Source organism: Bos mutus, chromosome 26, assembly GCF_027580195.1.
Source record: "Bos mutus isolate GX-2022 chromosome 26, NWIPB_WYAK_1.1, whole genome shotgun sequence".
Lineage (NCBI taxonomy): Eukaryota > Metazoa > Chordata > Mammalia > Artiodactyla > Bovidae > Bos > Bos mutus.
In genome coordinates, this window is record NC_091642.1 from 27,636,334 (window position 1) to 27,658,806 (window position 22,473).

Sequence of the window (22,473 nt, forward strand, 5' to 3'; positions counted from 1 at the left end):
CAGCGTCGGTCTGGTGGCTCCTCTCCCCTAATCCTGCTTGGGGCTCGGTTCTGGCTGCTTCTGCCAGTGAGGATCATGTAGAGGGGGTGCTCCTGAAACCAGCCTGGAGGACAGGCCCAGACCAGAAATGCCGGGGGCCCCCTGCCTGGCTCCCAAACTGGTCCCACTGGTGCAGAGCCTCTGAAGGCAGGCGGGCCGCAGCAAAACTGACTCCTCCACTTCCTCTCCTCTCCCCGCGCCGCCCGCCCTCCGCCCGCCCCCACTGCCTGGCGCCCGCCTGCCTGGAGACTGTTTTTCCACTGGCTGGCGCACACCATCCATCCTGCGGGGTTCAGCCTCTTTTCTGGAGTTAAAACTTTTTTTCCGGAAGACCCCAACAGCCCCAGGCCCTGCCGGTCTCTCCTGGGCAGAAGAAGCAAAGCAGGAGGGAGAGGGCATGGGCTGGTGCCCACCCAGGGTCTCTGATGTTCTTGCGCCACTTGGAGAGCCCTGCCCCTCGGAGGCCAAAGCTACCGATGCCCGCAGCAGATCCCAGGTAAGGAAGGGGAGCACACAGGGCCACTCCGGGTTTACCCAGGGGGACTTTCCCGGGAGCCAGGCCCCTCCCTGAGCCTCCTCCTCCCACTCCCCAGGCACCTGTTTCCTGTCCTGACTGCTGCTGTTGGAGGTCCCATCGGGCCTGGATATGACACTCCCAGGCCTGGGGCCCAAGGGCAGTATTCTCAGGGGCAGTGTTCTCTCCTCTGTGCACCACCCACCAGTGTGGTGATTTTCAAACCCAGGGGAGCATATTAGAGGCCGTTAAGTCAAGAGGAGGAGTGGGGGGTGGGGGAGGGGGCTGCCTTTAACCGGATCATCCCCAGCAATATCGCAAACTTTTGTTTCCCAGGGAGTTAGACTGGAGCTCCAGGACCACCAGAGACAGTGAGTTAGGGAAGACAGATCTCTTCTTCTCCACCTGGCAACCCACGTGGCACCCAGCTCTGCCCCAGCACATCAGGCAGTCTTGGCAGTAACCGGGAGGGACAGTAGTCCAGAGAGGAGGCACAGAAGGAAATACTGGCAGGACTCCCCACCTCTGTTTGCTGCCCACCCCCCACCTCCCATCGCTCCACTCCCCAGCTGCCTCTGGCCTGAGGACTTTTATTTTTCATCCCGGGATAGAAAGAACAGGGGCCACACCCTTGCCTCTGTGGGCGGAACCTGGGAAGGGAGTTGGGGCAGAACAGGGCTGAAGCTGGAGGCCTCGGCTAGTTCCTGGCAGGCTGCCAGCCCTGCTGCTACTCAGACCAAGAGCAGGCTCGAGAGCCGGAGACTCCACTGTCTCTCAGGCACGGCCAAGCCTTAGGCTTCATCAAGGCCTCCTGTTGCTGGCTGGCTGGGCGGCCCCAGGCCTGGGGACCTGGCTGGAATATGGCTGCTGGACGGAGAAAGGGGAATGGGTGGGGAAGGGGAAGCTTGCCAGGGCTCTTGTGGATGGGCACAGAGCGGGGGCAGAGGAAACCAGGAAAACAGAGGGCTTGCTTAGCTTGACCCACCGTTGTCCACTTCCGAGGCTTCCTCAGGTCACGCTCAAAAGTCCCGTCCAGGCACGTCCATATTTGAATAGCTTAAGCAAAGCGCTTATCCTCTGGAGGCCTTAGTTTCCTGATCTTTGCCCCACGAAGAATTACCACCCCCACCCCTTGCCATCCACCTCACCTCTGGGAGGGGCCTTCAGGACCGGACAAGGTGAGATGGAGGGTGTCATACATGGGACAGTTATCAGGCACAGTTTATTCCCTTTCTTTCCCTCCAGCATTCCTAAGAGGGCAAGGGCCAAATGATTTATCCTCTTTTCACAGATGAGGACACTTAAGTCCAGAGAAAAGTCATGAAGTATGTTGACAGCCAGGATCTCCTAAACAAGTCCAGAGCCTGCGGTCTCCAAAATGAAAAGGCTCTTATGAACTCCAGGGAGGCTGTACCAGGCTCACCACTGACTGGAGACCCCTTCCTCTACACCAGCCCATAGCACAGGGTCAAGCCCAAGTCCCTCATCCACCGGACACCCACTCCAGCTTTTATACCCATGGGCTAGACACCCGAGGACACACCCTCCAAACTGTCCTAGGTCCCCCAGCACACTAGCAAGTACCTGGAATCCCAAAGGGAAAGCCAGTCAATATCACACATTCCCCAAAGCCACAGGGCCATTCCTAGTCCCCACCTCAAGGGAAGCTTATGGGGATGACAAGAACCAAAGTACGTGAGGCAGACAGACCTGAGCTTGAATCTTAGCTCTGCACTCATGTGTGAGCCAGGCAGGCAGTCACCCTGGGGAAACCTCCACCTTCCAACCGTGCACTGGGCTATCACAGCTCAGTGCAGGACCGTGACGATGGGCAATGAGGGGTGCAAAACGCCTGACACGTAGTATGAGCTCAGTGAACAGTGGCTACTCTCCATCTGCCCAGGCCCTGGGGCTCCCCGAGTCTCCTTCGTTTCTCACCAGCCTGACTTCACAAGAGCCCCCTGGTCCCTATTTTCAGAGGCAAATACTGATTTGTCACCTACTGTCCCACAGGAAGCACCCAACTGGCCACTACAGGGGATGAAATGGCAAGACTGTGCCCCGCCCTCCGGTGCCCACTAGCCTGCAAGCTCTCGTAGTCCCACCTGGAGCCATCATCCAGATCTCCTCCTGCCTCCACCCTTGCCGTCGGCCTCCCAGCTAACCCATCACCATGGCAGCCCTGATCGCAGAGAACTTCCGCTTCCTATCTCTCTTCTTCAAGAGCAAGGATGTGATGATTTTCAACGGGCTGGTGGCACTGGGCACGGTGGGCAGCCAGGAGCTGTTCACCGTGGTGGCTTTCCACTGCCCTTGCTCACCGGCCCGGAACTACCTGTATGGGCTGGCAGCCATTGGGGTGCCCGCCCTGGCACTCTTCCTCATTGGCGTCATCCTCAACAACCACACCTGGAACCTGGTTGCTGAGTGCCAGTACCGGAGGACCAAGAACTGCTCGGCTGCCCCCAACTTCCTCCTCCTAAGCTCCATCGTGGGCCGCGCGGCCGTGGCCCCCGTCACCTGGTCTGTCATCTCCCTGCTGCGTGGTGAGGCCTACGTCTGTGCTCTCAGTGAGTTCGTGAACCCCCATTCACTCATGGTTGGAGAAAGGAGCTTCCCAGTAGCCCGTGCCACAGAAATCCTGGCCAGGTTCCCATGCGGGGAGGGCCCTGCCAACCTGTCAGTCTTCCGGGAGGAGGTCAGCCGCAGACTCAAGTACGAGTCCCAGGTAAGACTGTACCAAGACAAGCTCCTCTTTTCTCCCCTACCTGATGGAGAGTGGGCAGGTAACGGCTCAGGGTTAACCCTGCAGTTAGTCCTCTGGGGCTGAGCTCTCCAGAAAATCACTAGATTATCAGCCTCAGGCATGAAAGCTGGGTATCCATGGGTTAGCGATTGGTGGGACAAGGGTCAACGCCATCCCAAATAAGAGAGTTTTAAACATTAAAGGAATTTTCTTCTTGCTCAGTCCGAGCCTGATACCTGTCACAAATTAAGCCCTTCGCTCCAGCTGGATTGAGCACAAACCGCTGCCGCCTTATGAAACCTTTGCTGTTGGCTGTGAGCTGGTGGTGGAGGATGGCTGGCTCAGGGGATGAGCATGTTCCTATCCCAGGAAAAGCCACTGCCTAGCACAGTCAGCCTCAGGCATTGCCAACGGAAAAGGAGTCCCTTGAGACAGGAGGGGTGTCCAGTCAAGGAAGCAGCAGCTGCCACCACGATCCTAGCCTCAGCCTCAGCTTAGTTCTGAAGGAGAGGAATTGGGTCAGGGAGAGGAGGCAAGGGCAGAGAGCTGGGCAGGAGCAGAAAAACAGCTAGTGTTAACTTAAAAGAAGCAGAGTATGAGAAACAGGCAGAAAAGAGCAGTTTTCTTTTTTTGGGGGTCACACTGCACGGCATGTGGGATTTTAGTTCCCTGACCAGGGATTGAACCCGTGCAATGGAAATGCAGAGTCTTAACCACTGGACCGCCAGGGAAGACCTGAGCACAGATTTTCTAAAGGTACATAAGTAACACAAGTAGAAAAGCAGGGCTGGAGACAGCACCAAAAGAGATGGAAGATGGTAGGCAGAGATAAAATGTATTTGATGCTCAAATGCCCACAGATCTCTGTCCACGCTTAAATGGGGAAACAAAGATGACCTTGACTGTCCTAGTCCTCAATAGGCTCACGGCCACACGAGACAAGCACATGAGTGATTTCAAAGAGGCTAAGTCTAAACACAGAGAAGGTGTGAGCTCCAGGGAGTGAGGGCAAAGCGGAGGAATCAGTCAGAAGGGCCTGCTGCCCTTAGAGGAACAGAATCTGAGGCCAGAGAAATGACAGAGCCAGCTCTCAGGGGGTTATGCCTGGTTCCACCCAGCCCACACCCTCTGACCAGCTCCCACCACTTCTTCCTAGGGCAGGTGGGGGTCCAGGCAGCTCCCTGCCCGCCCTCAACCCTGCCCCTTCTCTGGCCAGCTCTTTGGGTGGCTGCTTATCGGTGTGGTGGCCATCCTGGTGTTCCTGACCAAATGCCTCAAGCACTACTGCTCACCACTCAGCTACCGCCAAGAGGCCTACTGGGCGCAGTACCGCGCCAACGAGGACCAGCTGTTCCAGCGCACGGCTGAGGTGCACTCACGGGTGCTGGCTGCCAACAACGTGCGCCGCTTCTTCGGCTTTGTGGCGCTCGACAAGGACGACGAGGAGCTGGTCGCGAAGTTCCCGGTGGAAGGCACACAGCCGCGGCTGCAGTGGAACGCCATCACCGGCGTCTACCTATACCGTGAGAACCAAGGCCTCCCACTCTACAGCCGCCTGCACAAGTGGGCCCAGGGTGTGGTGGGCAACGGCATGGCCCCGGACCATGTAGAGATGTCCTTGCTTCCCTCCTGAGGGTCCCGTTCCCACACTCTTGGCCAATGACGGTATTTGGTCCCAAACTGAACCCCACTGCCTGCTCACATCAGCATCAGAGGGGACTTCTCTTCTTTGGCTGCGCATGGCTTGTGGGATCTTAGTTCTCTGACCCAGGGCTGAACCCTTGCCCTCTGCAATGAAGGTGCAGGGTAGCAACCACTGAATTCCCCAGAGATTTTTTTTTTAACCATAGCTTTTGGGGGAAACAGGCCAGGAGAGAAACGAACACAAAGTAAAACTGAGATATGGATGTGAGAGCTGGTAGACGATGTGGGCTCTGGCAGGAAGGCCCTCAGACCTGAAGAAGTCCCCTTTCCTGTTGCCACCGCCACTCGGTCAACAGCTTTGGAGAAAAGACCGTTTCCCAGAACTGGTCCTTCATGAACTATGATGTGGAGGATGACCTCTGACTAGAGGGACCCAGTCCCACCTGGGTGGGAAGCCCTGGCCAGCAGAGTCAGGTGACGATGGAACTCACCAGCAGGCTCTGTGTGCAGAAGGCTATGCAGTTCATTTGTGGAACTGCACATGGACATCTGGCTCGCTGTGCACAGCTGGGAAGCAGCCCTCTGGCGTATGTCTCCAGCTTTATTTTATACACATTTTTGATAAAGCTTTTCTTAGTATAAAGGACTAGCTTGTGTCTGCGTGACTGGATGGGTCATGTCACAGCACGCTGGAGGTCATGATGCTGTGTGCTAAGTTGCTTCAGTTATGTCCGACTCTTTCCAACACCATGGACTGCAGCCCGCCAGGCTCCTCTGTCCATGGGGATTCTCCAAGCTAGAATACTGGAGTGGGTTAGCCTATCCCTTATCCAGGGGATCTTCTCGACCCAGGAATCAAACTGGGGTCTCCTGCATTGTAGGCGGATTCTTTACCAGCTGAGCTACTGGGGGGACAGGCCTAAATCCCAGACCTGGGGAGGGAAGAGGACAGAGACCCTGGGCAAGACTGAAATGGGTAGAAGGGAGGGCTGGGGGTCAGGGGAGGCAGAGGCAGGTGTTCCACTTGCGGGAAGGCCCTGGGGCTGATGATCTCTTAACTGGGTTCAGTCATCTGATTTGATCTGGGAAACAGATGGAGCCTGGCCTTTCTCAGAGGGAAGCTCGGCTTAGACATCAGGAATCAGCAGACCCGGCCCCTGTGCTCAGCTGGGCAGTCCAGCTCTCGTAACCCAGAGCTAACAAGCGAGAACCAGGCCAGCACTGCATGGCCTCCCTCCCATGCCTGCCATGCCTGAGCACCTCCGCCACTTCTCGGACCTCTGATGCACTCTCCCTTGTCCCTGTCCCGCTCTCTGGCGTGGGACTCGGTCATCTCCCACAGAAAAGCTCCCCAGCTCTGAGGACATTTAAAGCTCTGCCCAAGGAAGCTTTTAATTCCCTTAAGACCAAGCCAAAAATGAACTGGCTTCAACTAGCTGGGTCTGGGCTGGCCTCTTAATTCAGGAAAACAGGATCCTTAGACAGTCTTTCTGGGAAATTTACAGGGAGGTGGGGGTGTAGCAGGCCCATCACATCCCTTCTCCCTCAGGTTCCAAGGAACAAGTCAGTCAATGCCCTCTGCCCTGCAAGCTCTCCTCAGGGGAGCAGCAGGGAGAGAGAGAATCTGTAGTCTCCTAAGGTCACACAGCACGTCAATCTAGGTCCTCACTGAGCCCGCACGTGCCAGGCCCTGTGGCAGCACATAACATCCACGCTCTCACTCAGTCCATAAAATCCTTCAAGCAGGATTTTTTAACCCCATTTCATAAACGAGGCACCCAGTTCAGAGAGGTTGGATAATCTGGCCCCACTGGCCCCGGGAGGAGACATCACCAGGTGGTTTGAGCTGATACCTGTCACCTTCCTCTCAGGCACTCAGGTCCCTGAATTCCCTTCTGGGCTCTGCCTCTCCTCCTGTCCAAGCCTCACAGCCTCCACCAAGGGGCACAAGGTACCACGGAGCTGAGGCAGAGGCAAGGTCCAGAGATCCCATAATCTAGAAGGTTCGGCCTGCTCCCAGGACCCTGCTGATCACCCCACCCACACCCACAGTTGGGCCAAGAGCCCGCCAGGGCCACAGTAGGATCCTGACTCCAGGGTTGTGGGGAGTCGGCCCTCCGTTCTGCTCCAGGGACCTCCCACAAAGGAGACTCTCAGGTTCCCTGGGGACCCAGAAGCCTGCTGCCTGCAAGCACTGAGCAGCCCCAGAAAAGGAAAAAGATGAAACAAATTGGTTCTTAAGACAAGCAAAAAGGAATTATAAGAAATCTCAAATTCCTTTTTATCTTGACGGGATTACCCCCAAGGATGCTGCAGAAAAAGCAGCACTTAAATAGAGCCCTCAGGCAACAGTTTCTCAACTGCCCAGGCGCCTGAGGGTCCCGCAGTGTCCTGGAGCCAGCCGGCCCCTAGTCGTCCATCATGGAGCTCTTCGCCTCCACGTATTCCAGGGCCTTTGCCTTGACTGCCTGCACATCCTTCTCTGAGCCGTGTTGCTTCTCATAGTCCAGGTAGCGCTTGAAGAAGAATTTCATTCGCTTGGGGGCCAGGCTCAGGTGAATGACCCGCTCGAAGATGGCCCTGGGAGGGAGAGCAGATGGCGTTTGCCTCTCGGTCCCTAGCCACGTGATTCCTGGCTGACCTTCACTCACTGCTCTCAGGCTCTGGAGCACTCCCACTTCTATCTTTATTTTTATTCCTATTATAAACTGTCACGTCCGTGGACAGAGAGAACACCACCCCTGCTTTCCAGAGGAGCAGACTGAGATGCTACAGGGCGGAGTGCCCTGAAGGCACACAGGGAATCAGGACAGAGCTAATGGGACGGGACACCAGTAAGGTGTGGATCTGTGAGGACAGCTCTGCTTAAAACTCACCGAGAGGCGTGGGCGGGTACCAACTCTTTCTGGACCACAGTCCAGCCATCTCTAATCCTCCCTGTCTTGGGGGGATGCTGGTAGTGGTAGGTGAGACCATGCCTGTGAACACTCTCTACTATGAAAGCCAGGCTCAGCATTAATTATGAAGAAAACCCTGTCTCCTGACTCCCAGGCCTGGGGCCAGCCTACTTCCCAGCTGAGGTTTCATCCAGACCGGTGGCTGGCCCCCAAGGTAGAAAAAGAAATTGGAAATGTGAATGCCACAGAACCTGCTGTGTCATGTCAAAGCCATTTTCCAGACAGAGTTAGAGAACTGGGGTGCTGGAAGCTGGTGTGGGGCTAAAACTCCTGAGTGGTCAATGCCCGCCCCCTACCCCGCCACAGAGAATGAGGCCTCAGCCCATCCTCCCCTCTCACCGGGCTTCCTTCTGGCTGCCATGCTTGATGATCATGTCGATGTAAACCGACCAGACATCTGTGCGCTTCGGGTAGATGCTCAGTGTGCTCTCAAAAATGGCTCTGGCGCGTTCCGCATCCCCTAGCTGGAACTCAAGCTGCGCAAACTTGGCGATCACATCCACGTCTGCAGGGAGAGGATGGCTCAGGCATAGAAAGCAGAGAGACATCCTCATCACAACACATGACTCTACAGGCACAGAGTCTGATGCCTGATTTCCTGTCCTTGGGTCCCGAGACCCAGGTGATGACAAGAGGGATGCAGGGGCGGGTTGAGGGCTAAATACACAGATGGGCACTGCTCTATGACTCCCAAACAGCAGACATTCTACTCTCTGGGCCCAGAAGGTGGATGGGGGATGGGAGGTAGGTGTGGGGCAGGCAGGCACAGGCAAAGAATTGATGCTAATCCCTTTTTTGTTCCTCAACCTCTGGAGTTTAACATTTAAAATGCAACACGAGCACATGTTCAGGAGTATATAATCAACAGAGAGCAAGCTACGTACCTTCCAGAAGGCTTCCCTAAACCAGCCCTTGGATGAGAAGACCCCCATGCCCCTGCCCAGATTCTACTGTGCTCAGGATCTGTGTGGGTGGAAGGAATGAGCACTCACGCTCTTTCTTAGGCAGGCATTCGAGGGCTCGCTGCATCACACGGTGACTGGCCTCCGCCTTTCCCCTCCGTAGAAGGAAGGCGCCGTATTTGACCCAGACAGCTTTCTCCTGCCTGAAACGCTTCAGCATCCGGTTGTAGAGTTCGCCAGCTTCCTGTGGGAAGAATGATGTAAGCTGAGAGAGTGGATGAGAGCAGAGGGGGCAACGACAGAGACAGATGGCTACGCTCGTGGGAAGCTAGCCCTGGGCTCAGGGGCTCCCTCAGCGTCCAGGCCCTGATCCACTATGTGAGGGGAAAGGGCAGGCACCCGGGATGACGAGAGCATGTGCTGGGGAGTCTCCCTCCTAATCCCATGCCGCGAGGAGGTCGAGACTAGAAGAGAGCGCGTGAGCACGATGAGGGCGAGGAGAGACGAAAGGGGCGACTGGGCTACATCGCCTCCCGTCTGTGACACCTCTATTGGTGGCTCAAGGGTGGGGGAAACGACTTCTCCCACCTGAAGACGAGCAAGCCTCGGGCAGGACTGGGCCCAGAGGCAGGGGTTTCCCCCTCTCCGAGACGTCCCCGCTGCCTCAGGGACTTCCAGGAGCTTGTCTCTGAGTGGCTGAGGCCCCTCTGGAAGCCGGCTGCCTGGCCCAGACCCCTACCTGGAATTTCTCTGACTTGGTGTAAATGTCAGCCAGATGGAGAAAGACCTTCAGAGGCTCATTGTACTGCACGGCCCGCTCGAAGACCTTGGTCAGCGACTCCTGGGAGCCATACATGTTTTCTAGGTTCAGCAGGGCCACCCACACGTTCAGCTTCTCCTGCTCCTCTCTGGAGGGAGAAGAGTCAGCACATGAGTCCATCCTCTCAGCCCCATGAGCCCCCACTCCCAAGTAGGGGGCTAGAGCCACGGCCCCTCCCCAGGCTCCACCTATGTCCTCAGTCCCCAACCCCACAAGCCAGCACTGAGAGCCCCCATCCCCACGCAGCTCATGTAGAAGCAGGAACCCCAATCCATGGCTGCGGGGTCTGAGGCTCCCCTGATTTCTGCCTCCACTCCTGGGAAGGAAATCTACCAAATCTCAAACTGGCCTGAGGTCTGGGCTGGACGGGGCAGAACCTGTGGTCTGAATCTCCCCTCAAACTACGATAATGATGCACAGGAGCACCATCCCTGTTCACTAGCTTTTGGGAAACCTGCTAGAACCTCGGCCTGGAAGATGGTCACACCAGGATTTTCACCCAGGTATGTGGAGAGGCAAGTTTTTCCTCTTCTACTTTTCTCCAAGTGGGGCACCTGAAGTGTAGGGACTCATGGAAATGTGACCCTAGCTCTCTCAGTGAAGAGGACCATGAAATATAAATGAGCAGATCTATGTCACGACCGGCCTCTGAGAGAAAGCCTGTGAAGCCATGGGCCCTGGTGGCAGTCACCCCAACTGCCGCAGGCCTGTGGAGGAAACATGGCCCTCCCTGAGGAAAGACGGGGCCCAAAGCAGGACGGCGGGGCCGGGACCTGAAGGAGATGGTCTTGAGCGCCCTCTCGGCCACGGCCCGGGCCTTCTCGATCTCTGTGGCCTGCAGGTGGAAGGCCATGTACTGCAGCCACAGGAGGGAGCTGCTGGGCGAGCTCAGCACCAGTCGGTCGAAGTCCTCGGCCGACTCCGGCTGTCGCCCAGGATCCATCAGCGCCTCCTCGATGCGGGACAGCTCCTTCTCCGCCTTCTGCTTCTCCAGCTCCCTCTCCTTCTTGCTTTTCTTCTTCTGCTGTGGAAAGCAGAGCAGCAGGTGAGTCGTCTGCTCCTCAGACCCGGAGAGGTCTGCGGTGGAAGCCAGGAGCCTGCAGGGCAGTCTGCGGCTCGGCAATCACTCCCCGCCTGGGACAGCCCCACCCGCCAGAAGAGACACCGAGGCTAGGGCAGAGCATGGGAGCCCAAGGGTCCCTGCAAAAGAGGTGATGCCCTGGAAGATACGGCACCGTGGCTTGCTCTGGCTTCTCGTCCTCCTCGCTGTCCGAGCTCTCTCCGTGAGGTGGCAAGGCCGGGGTCAGGGTGTCCAGACCCACATCCCAAACGAAGCCGGAAGACAGCTGCAGCCGGGGTGCTTCTGCTGGCCTGGTCAGCTTCTCCTGAGCATCAAAGGCGCGCGTGAGGCCAGCACTGGGCCCAGCGGCCCCTGCTCCCCCACCCCTTCCCACTGGAGGAGGAGGGGCTCCCACCATGCCCAGAAACCTAGAGGTCTACACCAGGCTACACCCTGGTCCACTGGGGAAACTTACAGGAGTGACGAAAAGCTTTCTTTGTAAATAAGTAAACTTAAGTAATAATTTTTTAAGAGCTACATATGCATACACACATTAATGCTAGGACAGAGGTGTGCAGAACGCTCTGAGGGAGGCAGGGAAGCCCTTCCACACCGGTCCTCGGTGGTGTCCTCATTTCTCACTAGGAGACAGTCTCAGACAGGCTGAAAGCCTTTCTTTGCCGGCTCTCCCACCTCCTGACTAATTTAATTTAGCTCCACTTAATAAATGTGAATTAGAATTGACTCTTAAGCCCACTCAACAGTTAAGCAGGGGCCCTGTCCTTGGGACCTGATGACCAACTGAGGAAACTAGCCTCGCCACCTTTTCCTATTTTACAGAAAATGAAGACAAAAAAGGGGTGCTGATGACAGCCCAGTCCTCAGGCGGGAGACCAGGGACCCTCCTCCCGGAGCAGCCCTCCTCCCCAAACCCCGCCGCCCCTCACCTTGGGCAACATGCTCATCTCTTCTGCCTCTTCTCCTTCTCGGTAATACACTTCCACACCACTGTCGTCCTCTTCGGACAGGGCAGCTTTCTTCTGCTTCTTGTTCCCGATTTCCTTGGATGACAGGCAGGGACGATGCTGAGTCTCGCTTCTCTCCATGGCCCAGGGGGTGCTTGATCCCTGCCCTCCCAGCAGCACCCAGCACCCCACCCAAACTCAGCTGCTCTTAGTCCAAGAGGATGCGGCGAGGCAGCTGCTGGTGGCTTCTAGAAGGCTCGCCTTCCACGTGAGGGGAGGCCATCTTCCCGAGGGCCCTACCTGCTCACTGCTGGACTCGGGGTGGGGCCGCTTGCCCAGCTTCTTTGCCTGGGGCTTCTGGGGCTCTTTCTTATCCTTGCTGGGTGGCTGCGCCCCCTCTTGCCCCTTCCCAGTTCTCTTCTCTTTCTGTTTCTGCTTCTTCTTCTCCTTTGCTTTTCCCTCGTGGTTTCTCTCCGCGGCCTCCGTTTCCCTGCCCTCTTGCTTTGGAGGTGGCTGTCCCAGGGGGGCAGAAAGCACGTCCTGCTTTCCAGTGGCGTCGGGGAGGAGTGACAGCTCTACCAGGCTCTCCTGATGGTTCAGGCTACGACAGCACGGCAGGGAGAGTGGATGACGAGGACCACACAGTACAATGGGTCCTGCCCCCACCTGCCCTGGAATCATTCAGTCAGCTTGGGAATGACCCACACATCGTACAACACTTGGCAGAAAAATACAGAGTGTGGCTGTGCTGCCCCTTCCTCCAGCCCCAGCTACAGGTGCTGTGCAAGGAAAAGTACACACCTGCTTTCAGGAGCTGAGGCAGAAGGCGCCAAACAAAGGGAGTTCATGGACCACATTTACCATTACCTAGGCCATGATGTTTAAAGTTTACCTCTCAATCTCCTCCCAGAGTTCCCAGAGAAAGGGGTAAGAGAGAGAGAAGGCACCTACCGTAGGACCTTGGCTGTGAGCAGCTTCCCCTCAGGGAGGTGTCTGTCATAAGGAGCGTTCTTGGACTGGTTGTGCTGGGAGACGTGTGGGTGTCGGGCCAAACCCGTAACTGAGGGGCCAAGGCTGACAGGAGAGAGACAAGCATTCCGTGGTCGTAAACATGGCAATGGAGTCCCAGCCAAGCTAGTGCCCGAACCTTCCCAGAGACCCAAGTGGGACAAGGATTTACAACAGACACAAGGTTCTTGGCATTCAACTAAATAAAGAGGGCTTTGTAGACTGGAAAAATCATCCTGCATAACAAAGATATAATTGAAAGGTATTTTTCACCCCATATCAGAGCATCACACCACACAACTCAAAAGCTGCTAGAAAGACAGAAGACAATAAGAAAACATAGTAACAGCAGGGGAGGATGCAGCGTCTGGCACCGGCAGCTCACGGAACGCTTACAAATCGTGACATGCCATATTCTTTGTCCAAAACACCAAACAGAAGAATAATTTAAAACTTTTTTTAAAAGTATGAAAAGACTTGGAATTTAAAACACTGTGGGAACTCAAGAGTCTCCTTCCTTCACGTTCCTTCAGAGATGGTGACTGAGGGAGCAGCGGGGGCCAACCAGGAGAGGCTCCTGGAGGACACGGGGCTGGTCCACGTCCCCAGGCTCCACCTCACTCACCCTACGAGCACGCCGGACGGCTGGACGGACTTCACAAAGCCCCTCAAGAGCTGCCCTTCCTCAAGGTCCTCAATGGAGTTAATCTCTGGATCTGTTATTCTGCTTTTCGTCTCTGGGTTCGTCCTAAAGGAATAAAAAGGCTTACACACATACCTCTAATCCCTTTGCCCACCCTCACCCCTAACTCTCCCGTGATAATGTGCTCAGTCACTCAGTCATGTCAGACTCTGCCAGCCCATGGTCTGTAGCCCGCCAGGCTCCTCTGTCCATGGAATCTCCCAGACAAGAATATTGGAGCCCCTTGCCATTTCCTGCTCCAGGGGATCTTCCCCACCCAGGGATCAGGCCCACATGTGCTGCATCTCCCTCACTGGTGGGAGGATTCTTCACCACCGCGCTACCTGGAAGACCTCCTGTGGTAACAACTCTTTGTAAGAATGTGACTCTGGACCTGTCAGTAGGACATCGCCTGAAGAGCCCAGCCCCACCTTCTCCTGAAGTCCTGTCAGCTCTGGACAGCGCTAACAGTAACAGGGAGAGGATGGTCAAGCCAGAGGGAGGTCAAGCCTCATAAATGTCCATTTCAAACCATGACTTCAGGCCAAACCACTTGACGGCACTCGCCCCTGCTGTGTAACCCTGGGGGCTACATCACCTCCCTTCACCAGGACCACCAACAGGCAAGCCCAAGCCCCACTCTGGATGTCTGCACCTTTCCCTGGGAAACAAGAGCCTGAGCAGACAGGTTCTTCTACAGTTAGAATGTCCTCAGCTTTTCTGGATAAAAACAGGGCCAGGCATAAAGGAGGTGAGCGGTGAGGCAAGCTGGGAGGCCCAAAGCCCTGTCAGATCCACGCAGCCTCTCCTCAGTCCTCTGGGAGGTTCTTCCCCGATTCTTGTCCCGATGACACAGACACTCACCTGGATGATCTCAGCGACAAAGTCAATACAGGGGTCGCAGCGGACAGGACATAACACCTAGAACGGGAACAAAGGAGAAGGCAATGCAGACCCCAGCAGCTTGGGAGACGGGAGAGGGCCTCGGCTTCCTCTCACAAGGCTGAGCAACAGGCGAGAGTGAGGGCTCTGCTCTTCAGCTTGCTGACCACCTGCCGAGGGACTCGGGACAAGGCCCTTCTCTGGGCCTCAGTCCATCAGGTAAAAGCAGCGCTACTTGCTCTTCTCACCCAAGAATGGTGATGGCAGGAGGAAACCAGAGGACACGCGAGCCCTCTGGAAGGCATGCAGAGCCACGTGGGGAACACGCAGGAGATGAGACCTGCCCCGTGTCACGAGTTTGGAGGGTTTGATCTCGTGGAGAGACTCACCCAGGGAACCGTGGCAGGGACGGCCCAGGACCACTGCGGATTCACAGTTCAGAGGCGGCCCCCCGAGTGAGACCTAAGCGGGGAAGGCTTCTGCGGGGAAAGTAGGGTTTACTCTTGCTAGGGGGCTTCCACACTCACATCACAGAAAATAGCAAGTAACCACCCAAAGTTACAGGGTAGAGAATCTTACCAGGAGGAAGGGTCTCAGCAACAATACAGCCCAAATCCTCCCACGATGGCATCTGTGTTTCCCACCAGGGCATCACAGCCCTTAATGCAGGGAAGGAGCTGAAGGGACTGTCTGCCTTTAGTTAACTTATAAGTTAACTTATAAGTCAAGGAACTACAACTGAACACTACTCATATGCTTAACTATAAGGTTATTTTAAAAATATATTTTGCTGAAAATAGAAAAATCACATCTGTATTTTGTAAGCCTAAAGAAAAGAAATGATTCTGGATTTCTCTGTGACATTCTTCTTCTCCTAGGCCCTGGGCATTTTTGTGCTGTTGAGCTCTGGCAAGTGGCTGAGAATGAAGGCAGGTGCTGGTGGCTGGGACACTCGAGATGGGAAAGAGCAATTACTGCTTTCCAGTCTCACCCTCCGGAAGGTGCCTACTCCATTGCTGGATAATTGTGTGTGACTGTCAGAAAAGTACATATTGTACCAAGCTGAAATATGCCTCTCCAATGCTAGTTTATTCAGGCTATAAAATGGTTTCAAAACTCTGTGCATCCAAAATAGTTAATAAAGCAACTTGACCAAGCAAAGCACAGAACAAATGTAAACAGCCAACAACCATGAAAAATGGCCAGTAAGAGAAATTCAAGTTAAATTAAGAGATCACTCTGGGCCTATTCAGTGGCAAAGATTAAAAATTAAGAATATCCAGTGTTAGATAAAATTAAGTCCCAGTGTCAAGACTTCCCTGGTGATCCAGTGGTTAAAACTCTGCACTCCCAATGCAGGGAACATGGTTTTGATCCCTAGTTGGGGAAATAAGATCCCACATGCCACACAGAAAAAATACCCAGTGTTGACAGAGGTGTGAAATATGAACAGACACATTAACTGTTAATAGAAATAAAATTCAGCACAGTCCTTTTGGAAGATACTCTGGCAAGATGTTTAACATTATTTAACCCATCAATTTTACTTCTAGAAATTTATTTCACACACATACTTGCACTAGTATCCAAACATGTGCAAACATACTGACTTCAACATTACTGTCCATCAACAGAATTATTTACATAAACTGAGTTTAAAAAAACACAAAATGCAACTCAAAAAAAAATGATAAAAGTAAGGTAAAAGAACAAGGAAGTTTTCAAAATACTAGCATAGGAAAGAAAAAGTGCATGAGTCACTGCTATTAAGAAAAAGCAAGTTGCAGAACAGTATAGAAAATTAAATTCTACTATTACATAAGGGAAAATTATAACTACATATATTAGAGTCTTGAAAGAAATCAAAGCAAAAGTGATGGAGAAACAGAGGAGCAACAGCAATGTTCAGTTTCCATCTTATATGCTATTTTTTTTCTGGTACAAAACCACACACCTATAATTAAAAAAAATCAAAACCCCAAAAATCCCCACCAATCCCACAGATAGTGGGGAAAAGGAAAAGAATCCAGCCTACCTGACAATCTGCTGTGGGACGAAGTCTTCCAGGTGCGTCTCTGAGTAGGAGTCACTTACATGAAACATACTGACTCTTCCAACCCTCCCAAAGGGGAAGGAGACGGTCAGCCCCTCCTTGGGCGTCACCTTCACCACACGGCCCATGGCCACTTCCCCCTTTTTGAGTTTGTGAGGACCTGGCAGGACAATGAACCAGATTCAGGGAAAAAGAAGTGAGCCAAGAAAGAAGCTGAGACAGTAGCCAACCAGAGGCTGGCGGGAGGTGAAGGTGTCTGGGCTCAGGGTGTCTAGGATGAGTGGACCGGAATAATCACACAGACCCAGACCACTGTACCACGTGGTCAAGGATGCCAGGGCTGAGTGTTGGATGACCCTTTCTGAGAGACCTAAGAAAAACAACTGTAGGTAAAGGTGTCTCAGACACAGGCCACAGAGCAAAGCTCCTAGAGAAAAGCTGTTCCAAGGACACAGCCTCTGCACTAGACTTTCTGAGAATGCCAACATCCACGGCATCCTTCAACCTGGGCGATGACTAAGACCTTCTCCCAACCCTTTCCACCCCCTCCCTTCCTTGACCAGGTCCCATTTCATCACCACACCTATGAGTGAAAGACACAAGAAGGCCTTGGAGGACTCTGCTGGGCCAACCACGGTGGCCTTCAGGGCCTGGCCAATCTGGAACTTCTTATCTGGATGTTTCAGAACCTAGAAGGACAAAAAATTTCCTTTGATGTTTGAAGAAAGGCTGTCATTTATCTAAAACCACAGTACAGTAAGTATCCCCTATGGGACGGTTCCCTGTCCCCACTGTGAGCACACACCAAGGATTAAGTCGAGCTCAGGGAGCTGGGGTTTCCTCTCCAGGCATCTCAGGCACACTGACCTTGAAGCTAAGAGAAGTGAGCAACAGGGGAATTCTCCCTCGGATGTCTGGAGCAATCTCCACCTCGAGCCATTTCTTAACCATGTTGTACTAGGAGGGAAAAAAAACGAGGAGAAATGGAATGGGGCAGATACAAGCATCTCTTCTTTTCCTTTCACTAAAACAGACACTTCTAAAATCACATTGACAGGGCCCTAATTCTACATTTTCCCAAGTAACAGGAACTCACCCCCACGGCCCAATGCCCCTGCCCACCCTCTACTTCTCACAGGCTTTACTCAGTCTAGCTCAGAGTCCCCACCAGCACAGCAGAACACACATCCCTCCTGGTGCCTCGGCTGATCAGGAGGCAGAAAAGGCCTCAGAGGTAACGTCCTCAGAACCAGTCCCACTGACCTCGTAGCCACCTCCAAGCTCAGTTGTGCACAGTGAGTTAGCAGCCTTCAGGGACTAACATCTCATTTCTAAATCAGTTTAGATTTTTTGACTGACACAGTGCTCTACCCTAAATATACACCCCAATTTCCAAGTCAACCCAGTAAAACATTTATCAAGCAGCCACTACACGCGGCATGATAGTGATAACCGCCAGGCCCTGCCTTCAGAGAGATTACAGTCTGCAAAAAGTTAAGTTGAATGAGTATGCAAATAACTAGAGCAGAAAGCAACACACAGGAGTATAATATGCTACAGCCTCTATAGGAGAACTAGTAAGAAGGGAAGGTTATCTGTGCTAGACCTTGAATTATAGGCAATGGGAAGAGACAGTACCCCAGTGTAGAAATAAAGAAGGGAAAAAAGAGGTTTTCAGCATGACCGGTACTCCAGATTCACGAGGTCAGATCATAAAGAGTCCTTTTTTTTGGCCACTTATGGATCTTAGCCCCCAACCAGGGATCAAACCCATACCCCTGGCAGTGGAAGTGAAAAGTCCTAAGCACTGGACCACCAGGGAATCCCTCTGAAGAACCTTCAATATTACTCTAAGGCATCTTGGGTTTATGAATATCTACAGACAAAAAGTAACTAAAGGCATCAAGCATCATGGACATAATTAGACAGATGCTCATGCAGGAAGACTCTGGCAACACTGAAGAGGAGTTATCCCTCAAGGTCAAGCCCAGACAGACCGTGACCTTCTCTCTGATATATTCTAACCAGTACAGTTCTCACTGATCTCTTCCCTTTACTCAACTACGATTCCACTTAGGGTGTGAACACATAATCTGACACCCAATTTACATATTGCTTTACACTGTTCCTGAGCTTTACGAAAGGCAAAAATCTAAAATCCAATACTTTATTTTCAATAAAATTTTTTATTTCTTGTATGTTCTGATAAAGCTTTATTTGTGGACACGGAAATGTGAATTTTACATTATTTAAAATAAAGTACTGGATTAAACTTCTAGCTCTATGATGTATTTTTCTGTCTATTTTGTACAAGAAATCTACAAATACATAGAACTGTGAGTTGCTTGCTGTTTGGAAGCCATAAATTTAGCTCCTTGAACAGACCACATGTCTTCTAGGAGCAGAGGGCTTTACTGTCTCCCACACATCAGCAAGGCAGCAAGCACAGAATCAAAGCCTAGTGCAAATGGTCATTGCCAGTTCCTTCCCCCTTTCTTCTATAAGAAAGACAGTACTGCATTGCAGGGCATGCACTTCTCACCTTCTTCAAGAAGCAAGTCACAGTCTGACCAGGCTGATACTGTTTAATCTTCTCCAAGGGGCTTACAGAGTGAGTGTTGAGAGTAGTATGGCCATCCTCCTTCAGCTCACTGTTTGCAGAAAGGCAATGGAAAGAGTAAACCAATCTCTATAAGCTTCTAGCTTGAGACCATCTCCCCCAACTGGCCTTGGATTAATTTTACTGGACTCCCCTAACACATACACACCAACCATGCACACCCCCATTTCCGTCCATAAACGGGAATGAATTTTCACAATACCTGCAGGAAAGTTAATCCTTTCCAACTCACTCACCTAGGTATGAACAAACTACAAAGTAGGTAGCCAACAATAATCTTCATAAGTGTAGAAAATGAAATGACTTTCCTTATTTCAATGCTTGAGCTACCGCTTTACTGTTTGCAGAACTGCTTTCACAGATGAATGTGACGACACTCTCATGTGTGACTCAAACAGGAAAGATATTGCTGCTGTTGCTAAGTCGCTTCAGTCGTGTCCGACTCTGTGCGACCCCATAGATGGCAGCCCACCAGGCTCCCCCGTCCCTGGGACTCTCCAGGCAAGAACACTGGAGTGGGTTGCCATTTCCTTCTCCAATGCATGAAAGTGAAAAGTGAAAGTAAAGTCACTCAGTCATGTCCAACTCTTAGCGACCCCGTGGACTGCAGCCCACCAGGCTCCTCTGTCCACGGGATTTTCAGGTAAGAGTACTGGAGTGGGGTGCCATTGCCTTCTCCAAAGAAAGATACTATTAAACTCATTTTATGCTACAGACCCAGGAACTCAAGTCAGAGCTTCTGACTCAAAAATTCAGGGCTCTGTCCTGTGCTACTCTGGCATTACCACTTTCTTGATTCTCTTTGTCTATGCAGAAAAGCAACGAGGAGATGTGGTCTGAAAATTATCAGTCTACAAATCACTTCAAAGGAAGCAAACAACTCCCACCGTTCCAACCTAGCCCAGCTTACCCATCCAAATTTCTAAAACAAAACAGAACTCGTCAATAACATGGTAAAAGTAACACTGGTAAAACTGTAACATATAATAGCCAAATACTGGTGAATATAAAAACCACAGGAAACTCACATACAAGTAAAGCTGAAATACAGATATCCTATGAACTTTGAGAACATGGTACTAAGTGAAATAAACCAGTCACAGAAGGACTATACATGACTCCACTTTCATGAGGCATCTAAAGACATCAAACTCAAACTCAAAGAAACAGAAAGTAGAATGATGGTTGCAAGAGGCTGGGAGGTGAGCAGGAAATGAATGGGTATAGAGTTTTAGTTAATGCAAGACGAAAAAGTTTAGAGATCTGTTTACAACACGTGCATATAGCTAACAATATGCTAAGAGGGTAAATTTATGTTGTGTTTTCACCACAATAAAAAAAATTTGAAAAAAGATTAGAACACAGATAAATACAAAGAAAAGCCCATATGAAGACACTGGGAGGAGAGACCCATCTGCAAGCTGAGACAGGCCTCAAAAGCACAAACCCTACTGATACCTTTGTCTCAGACCAAAAGTCTCCAAAATCATGAGAAAATAGATGTCTGCTGTTTAAGCCAAAAGAAAAAAATTAAAAATAAAACACAAACACACATTACAAGTATGTGTTATCTTTTTTCTTTTTCCCAAATTATTTTAATTTACCTTTCTCTTAAAAAAAAAAAAAAAGCAGCCGTAACTACATTAATGCCAAGAGAAAACTCAGCAACTAGCAGAAATTCCCAAGACACACATAAAGACTCCTGAACCGTCTGCTCTCCTAACTGCAGCCCTTCCAAAGGAGTAATTAATTGATCAGGAAACATCTCATCTAGTTTGAGAGACCCTCACCCACCCTGAACTCTGCTCCAAGATGTAGGACATTCTCTTTGTGCAGGAGATCTCCTTATCTAAGTGGGAATGAAAATACTGCATTTTGAAAATAAGCATTTGTCAAGTTAGTCAACAGCATTGATTAAACAAATGTTTTCCCTCCTGACTTCAAGATGCATAATTTTAAACAAAAGCATTTGAGAAACACAGCAGTTATACCATTGTGTTTATACTATGCTTCTCAGAGGCGTTGATTAAAATAAAATAATTAACAATACAACACAGGTGCACGGAAGAGGTGCAAGATGTGCTCGAGTTTTGCCTGTCCACCTGTCTGTCTGTCACTGTAACTCTCCACCCCCATCTCCTCAATGCAATGCACTCGTTTCCTGGCTTGACCCACGCTGCCACAGCACTGTGAGCATCTGGTGCTCAGGGTCCAGAAGTATGTCCCTATCTCAGACACAAGCCCTCTCAGCACTGTTCCACTTCTCTTCTGATCCCTTTGGGATGCTGAGCAAACCTTAACCTCAGAAAGCTGTTTAAGCTGTCCTGTCCCTGCATGACATCCTAGGCACATTAAGACTTACAGCCTGGATGGATGGGGGCCTGACTGCAGAAGCGCTGGCAGTACTGTGGGTCTAGCTTCACTCACGGATGGCCTGTTCAGTTACAAGAGGCTGGGTTTTGTTGTTTTTTTTTTTTTTGATTGTGGGAAGCAGAAGCAGACAGGCCCACAGATCAACATGCTTAAGATTCTCTGAAAGAATGACCCCAGACAAACTGGATCCACCACTACACGGAACTACCAGTTCTACCAGTCTACTACCAGTTCTACTAGCACACTCAGCATCCCTTGTGGAACATCCCTTTGCATAATCCACCAGAGTATGACCTAAAATTTTCAGTCAACAAGCAGTAGTCCACTCAAAGAACAAGTATTCTTGGCTACATGGTGTATGTTTAGGAATTAGTGAGTTCTAGAATACTAGGTTCAAATAGATTCCAGGGATTAGATCTGATAGACAGAGTGCCTGAAGAACTATGGACGGAGGTTCGTGACATTATACAGGAGGCAGTGATCAAGACCATCCCCAAGAAAAAGAAATGCAAAAAGGCAAATAGGTTGTCTGAGGAGGCCTTACAAAAAGCAGTGAAAAGAGAAGCGAAAGGCAAAGGAGAAAAGATACACCCATTTGAATGCAGAGTTCCAAATAACAAGGAGAGATAAGAAAGCCTTCCTCAGTGATGAATGCAAAGAAATAGAGGAAAGCAATAGAATGGGAAAGAAAAGAGATCTCTTCAAGAAAATTAGAGATGCCAAGGGAACATTTCATGCAAAGATGAGTACATTAAAGGACAGAAATGGTATGGACCTAGTGGAAGCAGAAGATATTAAGAAGAGGTGGCAAGAATACACAGAAGCACTATAAAATATCTTCATGACCCAGATAACCATGATGGCATATGATCACTCACCTAGAGCCAGACATACTGGAATTCGAAGTCAAGTGGGCCTTGGGAAGCATCACTACGAACAAAGCTAGTGGAGGTGATGCAATTCCAGTTGAGCTATTTCAAATCCTAAAAGATGATGCTGTGAAAGTGCTGCACTCAATATGCCAGCAAATTTGGAAAACTCAGCAGTGGCCACAGGACTGGAAAAGGTCAGTTTTCATTCCAATCCCAAAGAAAGGCAATGCCAAAGAATGCTCAAACTACCACACAATTGTACTCATCTCACACACTAGTAAAGTAATGCTCAAAATTCTCCAAGCTGGGCTTCAACAGTATGTGAACCATGAAATT

General features: G+C 51.5%; 2 protein-coding genes across 3 annotated transcripts in view; one reads left to right on the top strand and one right to left on the bottom strand.

Annotated features, from left to right (window-relative positions):
• CALHM2 (calcium homeostasis modulator family member 2) lies at positions 1–5,586 on the top strand. 2 transcript variants are annotated; one of them, XM_070363882.1, is made up of 3 exons: positions 1–535; positions 2,567–3,281; positions 4,456–5,586. In XM_070363882.1, the coding sequence occupies exons 2-3, from the start codon at positions 2,727–2,729 to the stop codon at positions 4,930–4,932; spliced, it is 1,032 nt and encodes a 343-aa protein (XP_070219983.1). In that variant the 5' UTR covers positions 1–535; positions 2,567–2,726; the 3' UTR covers positions 4,933–5,586. The 2 variants fall into 2 exon arrangements, with proteins under 2 accessions (XP_070219983.1, XP_005888099.1); XM_005888037.3 differs by having other exon boundaries at positions 8–535; positions 4,516–5,586.
• A 1,614-nt stretch (positions 5,587–7,200) lies between these two features.
• The window catches only part of PDCD11 (programmed cell death 11), a 41,163-nt gene continuing 25,890 nt past the window's right edge, over positions 7,201–22,473 (bottom strand). Inside the window, 15 exon segments of the mRNA XM_070363881.1 lie at positions 7,201–7,523; positions 8,240–8,405; positions 8,893–9,046; positions 9,542–9,710; positions 10,396–10,646; positions 10,858–11,007; positions 11,630–11,743; positions 11,948–12,248; positions 12,599–12,721; positions 13,281–13,403; positions 14,202–14,258; positions 16,255–16,432; positions 16,856–16,961; positions 17,140–17,229; positions 18,815–18,923. Coding sequence (XP_070219982.1) covers positions 7,352–7,523; positions 8,240–8,405; positions 8,893–9,046; positions 9,542–9,710; positions 10,396–10,646; positions 10,858–11,007; positions 11,630–11,743; positions 11,948–12,248; positions 12,599–12,721; positions 13,281–13,403; positions 14,202–14,258; positions 16,255–16,432; positions 16,856–16,961; positions 17,140–17,229; positions 18,815–18,923 — 2,263 coding nt within the window. The 3' untranslated portion in view covers positions 7,201–7,351.

Excerpts from the sequence above, each read along its gene's own strand:
- CALHM2 (XM_070363882.1), top strand. The coding sequence starts at position 2,727 with ATGGCAGCCCTGATCGCAGAGAACTTCCGCTTCCTATCTCTCTTCTTC. Across the intron at positions 3,282-4,455 it reads GACTCAAGTACGAGTCCCAG|GGCAGGTGGGGGTCCAGGCA; the intron begins GTAAGACTGTAC and ends ACTTCTTCCTAG.